At 36.4% G+C, this 12,969-nt stretch overlaps 1 protein-coding gene across 2 annotated transcripts in view; it reads right to left on the bottom strand.

Annotated features, from left to right (window-relative positions):
• Positions 1 to 12,969, bottom strand: part of MINDY2 (MINDY lysine 48 deubiquitinase 2) — a 74,424-nt gene that overhangs the window by 13,005 nt on the left and 48,450 nt on the right. For both annotated transcript variants that reach the window (XM_029952379.1, XM_029952380.1), the window contains one exon: positions 9,636 to 9,778. In XM_029952379.1, coding sequence (XP_029808239.1) covers positions 9,636 to 9,778 — 143 coding nt within the window. The remainder of the gene's footprint in view (positions 1 to 9,635; positions 9,779 to 12,969) is intronic.

Below are 12,969 nucleotides of genomic sequence, written 5' to 3'. Positions count from 1 at the left end.
GGAAGCAGGCTCCAGGCTCTGGGCTAGCTGTCAGCACAGAGCCTGACGCGGGGCTCAAACTCACAAACGGGAGATCTGACCTGAGCCGAAGCCAGACGCTCAACCGACTGAGCCACCCAGGCGCCCCTACAAATAGCTTTCTTATCCATCCAGAGAGGCAGAGCTGTTGAGTGTGGGCTTGAAAGTCAGATTGGATATGCTTACAAACTGAATGGTCTTGGGCAAGTTACTTAGTGCCTTTAAGCTTATTCATTCAATTGTAAAGTGGGAGTAATAACATCCACTCCCCAGAAGCTGTGAAAATTAAATGGGGTAATACATGTAGAGTGTTTAGAACAATGCAAGGCACATAATGCTAGTTGAATATAAGATATTAAACTCATGAATACCACCTAAATCTATATCAAAATTAGTGTAGCTATCACCTTTGCCTGTCTCCTATTTAGGAGAAAAAGATGAATCTCTCTGCCTGTACTATAGAATCTACCACTTGTCTTAGTCTGTTTCTACATTCCTTATCCCCAACTCCCTTAAAACATTTTTTTTAAATGTGACAATTTTTGATGTATCAGCTACCTTTTAAGAATAACTTCGGGGGCACCTGGGTGGCTCAGTTGGTTAAGTGTCCAACTTTGGCTCAGGTCATGATCTTGCAGTTCACAAGTTCCAGCCCCATATTGGGCTCTGTGCTGACAGCTCAGCCTGGAGGCTGCTTCAGACTCTATGTCTCCCTCTCTCTCTGCCCCTCCCTGGCTCGTGCTCAGTCTCTCTCTCTCTCAAAAATAAACATTTAAAAAATTCTAAAAAATAGTTAAAACAAAAACTAAATTAGTTGAATTTTTACTTCAATGTACCCTTCTATGGAAAAAGACAAATCCCAGTAGAGTTTTAGTCAAAGAGAAAAGAGAATAGATTTATTTAATATGGCCTTAGGACTTTAGAATTGTATCTCCTCCTAAACTACTTTTTGCTTCTGATCCCTAAATGTAAAGTAAAAATGCAAACAAACAAAAGCCAACCTCAAAAACCCTCATTTTGAATATACTCCATAGAGATGTCAGTAATTAAAACCAAGAAGTAGAAGAAACAGTTATGAATATAACAGACATGAATATAAAGGCTGACATGGATAAGGGATGATTAAGAGGAAGTCACACACACACACACACACACACACACACACACACACACACGAGGGTATCATGATGGGGAAAGAGCTACACAGATGTCAATATATAAACCAAAGATCTAGAAGCTAAATGTTCTACAAAGGGGCCAAGAAATTAGTAGTTTACCTTACTAAGAGCAAGCAGAATGGAGAAGGATCATAAGAATAAAATGGAATAACTAGAACTTAGATACAGAATTAACATATATAAGAATCTAAAAATCATGATCATATAAATAATATGAGAAACAAAACAGACCTACAAAGGTTTGTTTCTAGGAAAGAGGTAGTTCATCTACCATTCCTTATTATACTTTCAAATTTCTTGCCTGGATAAAAAAGTCACCTTACTACCTGGAACCACAGGAACAGCACTGAAAGCTTTCACTAGGGTGGGTCTCCTCCTGCTGCTTTCAGATCACAATCTAGTTATGCTGATGAAAAGTAAAGATCTTCATAGGATCACATATTCAAAATATGTATTTTCCAAGATGATCTGCCCACTTCAGTTGTACAAGGTTAAGTGGAAGTACATGGACCAAGGTAACATAAGTGATAGCAGAAATTGGGGGTATATGTTATTTGATCTTGATGGACAGATGAAGGATGAAGAGTTTAATGAAGGATTTATGGAGAGTGCTATTACAACAAATCACTAACAAGAGCTGCACTTGATTACTTTGCTAGCTAGCAATAGGAAGACACAGCAAAGGGACTTCTCCAGGGTTTAGTAATGGTAAATCACAAAACTAGGAATGGTAAGAGGACTTTCCAGTAACAGGAAGTCAATTAATATCTATTAGGGAAAATGTCATGAGAGGCTATGCAATAAATACCATAGATCATATGATGTTAGACAGTTGGGAAGTGTGAGGTTGGTAGTGTTCAGGAAAAAACACCAAAATCAATTTGACTAACACATCTACTGTTATTCTGCTATGGCAGAGGCCTAATAGTCTATGAAGATGGAATCATAAAGTTAGTAATAAGAGAATGCTTTGTCAAGATACAGGTTGTAGAAATATCTATAATCTTCAATGCTTTATAGAGAGTCATCAAAAAGTCTAACCTAACAGAGAATTTGCCCCTGACTCTATTCAGTGCCTAAAGAGAGGAATCAGAACAAGGGTGAATACTAGAGACATTAAAACAAACATATACCTCCCCTAGGGTCAAATAAAAGTCCATAGCTCATATATCTCTAGTTTCAAAGACTTGAAATAAAAAAGATTTTTACACATCAATTAGAGTTTAGTAAATTCCTAAAGAAATAGTACAACCAATAAAGCAACTGGAGATGATCCTAGGTAATCCTTTGCCCTGCCAAGATGGACTTCCTCCTTGTAAGGCTTGGTCCAGGAATGATAATGGCATATGATATATAACGTGGGTATCAGAAAGCGTAAAGATCCTTTCTGCAAATCACAATAAAAATAAGCCCCACAAATAACAGTTACAGACATGTATGACATTACCAATTTATTATTGGCGTTTATATAAATAATTTAATATTCCACAATTTATTATAGGCTCCTAGTTATACACACCATTTGTCTGTAGTAGAAAGTATTCTATCCCTATGTTAAATTTATTTTTTGTTGAAGGTATATCTGGAATTCTGTGGGATAAACTGTATTTATTTATTTATTTATTTATGTTAATTTTTTAATGTTTTTATTTATTATTGAGACAGAGAGAAACAGAGCATGAGTAGGGGAGGGGCAGAGAGAGAGGGAGACACAGAATCTGAAGCAGGCTCCAGGTTCTGAGCTGTCAGCACAGAACCTGATGCGGGGCTTGAACCCACAAACCATGAGATCATGACCTGAGCTGAAGTCGGCCACTTAACCAACTGAGCCACCCAGGCGCCTAACTGTATTTATATTATAGGTATGCCAAAGAATTCATAGGGGTAGGAAGATGAGAAATGACCATTAAATATGAATGCTAAAATGGCCCGAAATCCTAAGGGTCTTCAAAAGTGAAATGTCATGAAGCCTAATATGGTATTAAAAGTAGCCATATCTTGTTTGAAAAAGCAGCTTTATAATTTTTCTTTGCTTATATCCTTATTAGATCAGACTCCCTGGGGCTCAAATTTATAAAGAATTACAGAAACTCTTAAGAACCCAGGAATTAATGGTAGAGAATAATAGTTTTAACAATGAATAGGTTTAATAGAACAAGGTCACAACTTTATATCCTATTTCTTTCTCAAGGTAATGGATACCATGCTGGAGGAACATCTTTCCTAAACTTTGTATTAAGTATTCAATTTTAGGGCTTCTAGCTCTACACCAACAGCCAAAGAAATGTTATAGATTTTATTGTAAATCAGTTAATCAGCCATTGGGTCGATGAGGGAAAATGTCTCAGATTCTTATAAAGAATGTACTCATTAGGAACTCTGCCAGATGTAAGGCAGTGTCTTATTTACAGACATTAAGGATTAGAAAGATAGTTTAGGAAAATAATTGCATATGTTAAAAAAATAAATTGTATTAAAAAATAAAATAAATTCTTGAATCCTTAAAAAAAAATATGACTTACCCAGTTGCCCCCGTTTTGTTGTTTCATAGAGTTTCTACCCATAAACAAAGAAATTAATAAAATTTACATTTATTATCTTTCCAAAAAAAAAAGAAAGATAGTTTAATGGGAATACAGGAAATAAGACTGAGAGGATTATAATGGGACATAAATAAATATGTTCACAGGCTCATCAGATTCCTGGAAAACAGATTTGCATATTAAAATAGAATTACTTCATCAATTGTATGTTCCTTGATTAGTCCCTGGTTTGAACAAACCATCTATATAGTCATTTGAAGGACAAATGGGAAACTTGAATATGGTTTGGGTATTAGATAATACTGAAAATAATAGTTAATTTTGTTAGATAGAGTAATGGCACTGTGATTTGAAAGGAAAATGTCCTTGTTTAGAGATGCATATTGAAGTATAAGCAAAAACACAAAAATAGATAAAAACAGTAAATGTCAAAATTGTTGAAAGTCATGAGTGTAATAGGCACACATTAAATTAGTCTCATTAGTTTTCTCTAAGTTTTGCAGTTTTTCATAATCAAAAGCAAAAAACCAGTGTTACTGTTTCAGTTTGATGTTCATTATAGTAAACAAGGGAACGTAAGCATTTCCCTTAGTGACTGGCCAGCAAGATGGTTGTTCCTATTTATTCCTTCTGTAAAAACAGATTACCTTAGTAGAGAATGATGTTCCTCAGTTCCTTTGCTTTTCTATTCTTTATTGTACCCATTTAACAATGTCCCAAATGTAGAATAATAAACTAGCTGCCTTTGTATGCCTATACTCTGATGAATACTTCTGCAGAAATGTCACCCAAAGGCATATTCACATAATAATTATCATCCTGAATTTCTCTGGTTAGAACTTTCTCCCAGGTGCTGTAAAGACTTTTCAAATTACCTCCTTCAAATCTGGAACCAAACTTACCTACTCAATCTTAGTAAATGATCTTGCCCTCCAAACATCACAGAAACTAGGCACATTTAAACAGTAGTTTTCTCTAGTTCTTGCCATCAAATCTATAAATTTACCCGTAGCTGTACTCATAGTCTATTCCTTCCTCCTTTACAATGAACAGGTCTTTTTCAATCAAGGGTTAATCCCCTTCACCTGTGAAAACTTCTATCTTTTTCTCATCCTTCTAGGGGCCTTCTAACATCAATTATTTCCTCTCCTCAATCTTCAACCTTCTCTCTCTATTGAGTCCTTCAATATTTAAACATGACCAAATTTCTCACATTGCAAAACAAACAGGGGCACCTGGGTGGCTCAGCTGGTTAAGTGTCTGACTTTGGCTCAAGTCATGATCTCAGTTTGTGAGTTTGAGCACCGAACTGGGCTCTGTGCTGACAGCTCGGAGCCTGGAGACTGCTTCAGATTCTGTGTGTCTCTCTCTCTGCCGCTCCACTGCTTGTGCTCTCTTTCTTGCTCAAAAAGAAACACTAAAAAGATATTTAAAACACACACACACCTCAAAAACATAAAAAACAAAAATAAAAAACCCTCTGGATCCATATGCCACTACACCTATGAGCCATTATGTCTATGTTCCCACAGTTTCAGTTTCCTATAATGTTTCTAGTTCCTGACATCCCAACCACTTTAAAAATTTTTATTTTTTTACATTTTATTTTTGAGAGACAGTATACAAGCAGGGAGAGGCAGAGAGAGAAGGAGACACAGAATCTTAATCAGGCTCCAGGCTCTGAGCAGGCATTGAGCACAGAGCCGGATGTGGGGCTCAGACCCTGAACTGTGAGATCATGACCTGAGCCAAAGTTAGACACTCAACCAACTGAGCCACCCAGGTGCCCTCCCAGTCACTTCTTAACCAATTCAAATTGAGGTTTTTTTGGCTTCCGCCATTCTCTAAAGATACCAATGAAATCCGTATCACCAATGGACAGGTTTCTCCACAGTGTCCGCATGTTTCTCATCCTCTCAATTGCATTTAACAACTGAGATCTCTGTCTTGAAATACTCTCTCCCTGTTGGCTTACATGTACCGTACTCTTCAGATTTTCCTTTTCTTTTTTTCTTTCTCAGTCTCCTTTGCTAGTTCATATTCCTTTAGTTGATTCTTAAACGTTGGCACTCCTTAAATCTCTGTCCTAAGCCATCTCTTTACTTCTCATTCTATATTTTCCTTGTAAATCTCACCCTTTCCCAAATTACTATTTATACACAAAAATTATTCCAGTCTTGAACCATTTACCCAACATTTTCACTTGGAGGAATGCCTTGGAAGCAGGTCTAACAGCTCCAAGACTAATTTTATGATGTTTCTCTTCCCCTCTTCCAGTGTTCTCTGGAACACCACCATTTATCTAGTTCTTCACGCTCAGAGCCCAGAAACCATTCTTTCTTATTTTTTACATCCTAATCACCAAATCTGGTTGATTACATCTCCTAAATGTCTATGGAATCTTTCTACTCTCCATTTCTTTACCATCCTAGTCCAAGTCAGTATAACATCTTACTAGACCTTGCACAATAGTTTCCTAACTGAATCCACACTCATAGTTGCCTCAAAGTCCAAAGCACCTTATTGTTGTACAAGGGGGCAGTGTTAACATATTAACTTTGATATGCTGTTTAGCCACAGAATAAGGTTTACTGAGAAAAACATGGAAGCAGAGAAAAAGCAGAATGTACACATTCTCTGAGTTATCATTATCTCACAGAAATGTATACTTAGTCCAGAAACAGACACACAGTAGAAAGTGCTTGAGGGGAGGCATCCCTCCCCCAACCACATAGGAACATTGGGAATACCTAGCTGACTAGTAATGGACTTCCGGTCAGGGACATGGCCTTGATAGAAAAGACAAAAACATCTACAGCTCAGTCTGGGGAGGTTGCATAACAACTACCAATAACAGCCAGATATCTTATTTCCCCATTAAACTATCTCACTTCTAGGGGCGCCTGGGTGGCTCAGTCGGTTGAGCCTCCGACTTCGGCTCAGATCAGATCTCACATTCATGGGTTCGAGCCCCGCGTCAGGCTCTGTGCTGACAGCTAGCTCAGAGCCTGGAGCCTGCTTCCGGTTCTGTGTCTCCTTCTCTCTCCGAACCTCCCCCTCTCATGCTCTGTCTCTCTCTGTATCAAAAATAAATAAAACACTAAAAAAAAAAAACCTATCTCACTCCTGCTGAGCCCAAACAAACAAACAAACAAAAAACCAAAACACAAAGAACCACTAGGCCATCAGGAGACCAAGATATGTTTCTCTTCTTAACTCAAGACTATACAAGATCTGGTACCTGCCTATCTCTTTAGCCTTACACCATGCCTCTTATTTTCTATGCTTCATACAAGCCTTCTTTTATTCCCTAAGGAGTTAAGTTCTTTTCTTTCTCAGGGCCTTTGCACAGATGTTCTATCTGCTTAATCCTTTTTTTGCTAACTGATTTAACTCCTAGAAGATTCATTTTTCAAGTCTCAGTTTAAATGTTACCTTCTCAAGGAAGTTTTTTTTGACATCCCCAACTTGGTTCTAAGTCCTCACAGCATGTGTATGTACCCTTTACAGAGTGTATCTCAATAGAAATAATAAGTATTTGTGCAATTATTTAACATATGTTTCTTGCTAAACTAGAAGGTCCTTAAATGGTAGGATCCAAAGCTGCCTTGGGCAGGCTGCAGTCCTAGTACTTGGCTGAGCACCCAGACATAATCATGCTTAATAAATATTTAACATAATCATGCATGATAGATATTTGTTAAGTGAATTAAGTGTGGACTTGAGATCAGATAAAGCAAGACAACTTGGCAGTATATACTATGTAGCAATAATTCTGATTCTGAGGTTTTGGGGCCTTAAATTTCTGAAAAACATGGATTACTCTGGGTTTGTACCTAGCATACATATACCTCAAATGTGGGAGCAATACAAATGAATGCTTGCTATAACTAATAACAGGAAGACAGGGCTTTAGAGTTTTTTTAATTAAAAATCTTAATTCCAGTGTAGTTAACAGACAGTGTTACATTAGTTTCAGGTGTACAATATAGTGATTCAACAGTTCTATATATTACCCAGTGCTTAAAGTATTCTTATACAGCCAAACAAAGCATTATTTTACACTGCTTTGTGCAATTCATTGATTAAAGTGTTGAAGGAAATTTGAAGACCTGACTTCAAATCAGCTTACTTTCATTTAAAGAAAGAAGGCATATATATAGGAAAAGAAAACTGACTGCACATTTAAAATCACCTGGGGAGCATTTAAAACATACAGATGCTTAGGTCATACCTCCAGACAGTCTGATTTAATTGAATTGGTGGTGGGCTCTGGCTTTGGTTATTTTTTAAAAAGTTTCCAGGTAGTTCTAGCATACAATTTGGTTGAGAACCACTGGTTTAAGGAGAAAAGGAGTACCTGTACAGGAGAGTTAGAATTTGAAATGCCTTTTAAAAAAAAACTATTTTATTTTAAAAAGTCTTTTTAAATATTTATTTATTTTTAAGAGAGACAGAGAGACAGACAGAGTAAGCACAAGCGGGGTTGAGGCAGAGAGAGGTAGACATAGAATCTTAAAAGCTGTCAGCTCAGAGCCTAACACGGAGCTCAAACCCATGAACCATGAAATCATGACCTGAGCTGAAGTTGGTCACTTAAACATCTGAGCCACCCAGGCACCCTGCCCCTGAAATGCTTCTTAAAAGATAGGTGAAGGGAGCCTGGGTGGCTCAGTCGGTTAAGCATTCCACTCTTGATTTCGGGTCAGGTCATATCTCATGGTTTGTGAGATCAAGCCCCACATAGGCCTCCATGCTGACAAGTGCTTGAGATTCTCTCTCCCTCTCCTCTCTCTCTGCCCCTCCCCTGATCTCTCTCTCTCTCTCTCTCAAAATAAATTAAAAATAAGTGTAAAAAAAAAAAAAGGTGAAATTGTGGATAGGCTAAAAGAAGTGAGATCTCTTCAAATAGGAATTAAGAAGAAATGATAGTAATAGTGCAGAAATGGGAAAGTGTAAAGTGTATATGAGGAAAGATGTTTATTTTTAAAAATTTTTAATGTTTATTCATTTTTGAAAGACAGAGAGAGACAGAGTGTGAGTGGGGGAGGGACAGAGAGAGAGGGAATCACAGAATCTGAAGCAGGCTCCAGGCTCTGAGCTATTAGCACAGAGCCCAATGTGGGGCTGGAACTCACAAACCTTGAGATCATGATCTGAGCTGAAGTCAGATACTTAACCGACTGAACCACACGCCCCAAGGATAGAGGATTATTAATAAGTAGACAGACTATATGGCTGAAGCAAAGTGTTGGCACAAGAGGATAGTAGAAAATACCTTGCATTTTTATCCTCTAGGCACTGAATGCTACTGAACATTTTTGCTGTTTTACTGACATGATCAGGGCAGTATCCTACCACAGAAGCCTCCCTATAAGTTGATAAACTCCTCATAGGTAGCAGCTGTAAAAATGGAAGAGATGGATGAAGAGATAACAAAATAGGATAAACCAGTAAGATTTCTGGCAGAACCATAAATGGCATAAGAAAATTTAAAGTCACCCTGATAACTTTAAAAACAGTAAACACCATCATAAAGACAGATCCTGATTCTTCTACCTCCTTTAACCCTCAAATACACACATCCATCATTAGCAGTAATCCTAGTTCTATTTCTAAGGTTTATCTTTATTTTTTTCTTAGAAAGGAACTAATACTTTTTAATGCAGTAATCTGTGAAAAAGGGGTTGAAACTTAAAACAAAAAGCTGATTTGAAGTAACACTTAAATTGTGAATCCATTGCATCCTAAAGGAGTATTTAATAATCACCTTCATAATCTGACGGATAAAGAATATTATGCTAATTTTTAAGATTTTGAAGTAGATCATAAAGCATCTCTAAATCCAGGTCCTTTAATTTAGAATAACAATTAAATAGCTATTTCTATATCATACCTTGTATTTGGTCATGGTGCTAAAATGATTATTCCGAAAGAACACACAAAGTTCTCCTTCCTGAACCGTTGAAGTTAGTTCACATAATCCATGGTATGTCAGTTGAGTGGCTGTGTTATTTAGAAACTGTTCAGCTACAAAGCCTATGGAACCAATGCATAGTATTAGATGGAAGAATAATTTCAAAATTAAAAAATGTTTTTTCTATTTACACTGTGTTCCAAGTATGAAGAAAGGCTAATCAAAGTAAGATTTTTCCCTACTATAACATGATTGACTCCAAACAGAAGATTCTTCTTCCTAATTTTGGTATAGAAGATGTGTCTATAAACAGTCTCCATCCTAGAGAAACAGTTCTGTGAAGTTCTTTTTAACAATAAATGTATTTACTAATACTTCACCTACTTCCAAAAAGGATGTCAGGCACTATTAATAAAAGATAGAGACACAATAAAACTAAAACCCATTCAAATGAATAAGAACGCAAGAGTCAGCAGTTTAAAAAGTAAGTAGGAATAAAAGATGTATGTCAACACCTACTTTCCCAATGGAAAGGTGTTTAGAAATTAAAAGTAGCTTAAGACTACTTTTATTAAGTATAAATTGAGTTGGTTTTAAGACATTAACAAAGATACCAGATAATTCTCAATTCACAAAGTGTTCATTTTTTGCCTTAAAAAGCTAAAAGCAGGAGTGAGACCTAACAGAAAACAGTGAGATAACTGATGCCAGTTTTATCCTAATGTCCTCCAACATATACCACTCCTTATGTAGCTGTATCAAGTTCAAAGACAGAAATGATGGCTTTTTTTTTTTCAAAACAGTGAAATATAAAGAAGCTTCCTGGAGTTTAGTTGATCCTCATCATTAGTGCACTTTCATATTTGCAAACTCACCTACTAACTAAAATTTATTTATAAATATAAAATCAATAGTTGATATGCTTGCAGGGTCAATCTTGGATATGTGCAAAGTGGCAAAAAATTTGAGTCACACATTCTCAGTGCACACATTCTCCACTGACGTCAAACAAGGCAGCATTCTGCCATCTTGTTTCAGCTTTCTTACCAAAACAGACTCTTCACAGTCTAGTAGGTGTGCTTTTTGGGGTGATTTTTATCGTGTGAAATGGCTCCCAAGCATACTGCAGAAGGTGCTGGGTAGTGTTCCTAAGTGCACAAAGGCTGTGACATGCCTTGCAGAGAAAACACATATTTTTGCAGATTCATTCAGACAAGAGTTATAATGCTGTTAGTCTGAATGTAATGTTAATGGATGAGCAATATGTATTAAAAAGGTGTCTCTAAATAGAAATGCAAACAAAACATTTATTGATTAGTTGATGAAAATCTTGTAACCAGAGGCTCACAGGAACCTAATCTTGTGTTTGTCCTAGGAGCAGTGGTTCAGTGTTCACTAATTCAATATTCATAGCAACTTTATAGAACATAACTACCAGGACTAATGAGAATCTGTATAAATATTTTAAAGGGCTTCTTTCCTTTTTTCTCTTCCTTTATCCTTTTGCTCCCTTCTTTTAGTAAGGAATGTCTCAGAAGCAATGAGAGATGGTGGTGGAAGAGAATGCTACAAATTTTTATGAGTGAGTAGAGAGGTATAGATATATGAAAGAAAGATTAACGTATGCTAAGAAACTGACACCTCACAAAAATTTGAAAATAAACTTGGGTAGGGCCAGAGGCAGCTGGATAACATAGATTTATTCCACTCGCTCTCCATCCCTCACCCCTAGGGCCAAGCTGTAGCACTTTAAGCTGCAAAGTGATTGTAAAAGCTACCAGTGTGTCATACCATTTCAAGGAATTGGTTAAGGTTGAAGGGGAAGTGCGAAACCTTATACAGAAGGCCCTGGTCAAAGGAAATTTATAGCCAATTTGTAACTTCTTGGGTTTATACATTTAGAAGAGCTCCCTTCTTCAATTATTATCATTACTTTGCCAAGTACCAAGTTATTGGGTGCGATGCATTAGTTAGATACTAAAGTACTTGGTATATAACAGTTTCAGTTTTAAGCACTATACCTATGCTGAGAAGTACCACTGTTTTATATAATATCCACACTACTAAATGCTTCCTTCAGAAAGATGTTTCTGAATGTTCCTTCCACACCTCATACAATGGCCTCCCTACAAGTCCCTTTCCAAAAGATACAAAAATTCAGTGGAGATTACTGAACTCACAACATTATTTCATGTGTGTGAAATTAAAAAATGCAACACTAGAATGGTCTTTCTCAGCTACTTCATTCTAAAGAACAGGACATCAGCTCAGAGAGTATACATGACTTGCTCAAGGACATAAAGCTAGTTATAGAAATAGTCTGTAGTCTATATTTATAGACTGGAACACAGGAGAATTATTAGTATTAAGTTTAAAAATTTAGTCCTGATTATCATAAATGCAAACAATTATATTTCTTCCAAGTCCTAAAGCATATCCTGATTTAGACACAGAAAACAATGTTTCCTAACTCATTTACCAACTCTTAAAATGACCCCTGTGATTTTCATGGAATATTCAAAAGCCTAATCTAGTTTCAACTTTTCATCAGTAATTAAACAAATTTTGGCAAACAATTCTAAGTGTTACATAGCAGTTTATTATCTGCATTGCTTTTCTAATCAAAGTTTATTTGCAACATTTAGCTTAAATTTCAATTTTAATGTTCTACATACTGTTATTAATGATATCAAAAGTAAAAATATAATGGTAATAATAAAGTTATATCACTAAAAGTAAATTTAAATTAAAAATTGTTTTCTTGACACTAATGTATTTGAAAATATTTTAGTTTCAGAAATTCGATACTAAATTTGTCAAATTTCCTCTATTACTGAAGAGTTATTAGAGAACATAAAAGTACTAAGTGCCTTAAAGGAACTGAAATTAGAAAGAGAGGCACAAAAATTAGGCAAAAAAAGAACAAAAAGAGGCTACAGGAGAAAAGGAAACTTGGCTTATTTTTAAATATTGGCGCGGCACCTGGGTGGCTCAGTCGGTTAAGTGTCCGGCTTCAGCTCAGGTCATGATCTCACAGTTCATGGGTTCAAGCCCGACCAGCTAGCTCAGAGCCTGGAGCTTGTTTCAGATTCTGTATCTCCCTCTCTCTCTGACCCTCCCCTGCTCATGCTGTCTCTCTCTCTCTCTCAAAAATAAATAAAAACATTAAAAAAAAAAAACTAAAAAAAAATATTGGCTAGATTTGCCACTGGCTAAGATTTGCATTCAAATTTAAACTCAATCAGAACTTTGTCACAGCGATAGCTTTAAGCAATGACTGCTGTTTTAATTTCATCTGTCAATTTTCAAAACT

This window comes from Suricata suricatta, chromosome 9 (genome assembly GCF_006229205.1).
Source record: "Suricata suricatta isolate VVHF042 chromosome 9, meerkat_22Aug2017_6uvM2_HiC, whole genome shotgun sequence".
In the NCBI taxonomy this organism is placed as follows: Eukaryota; Metazoa; Chordata; class Mammalia; order Carnivora; family Herpestidae; genus Suricata; species Suricata suricatta.
Note: the sequence above shows the minus strand (reverse complement) of the source record. Positions and strands in the feature narration are given on the sequence as shown.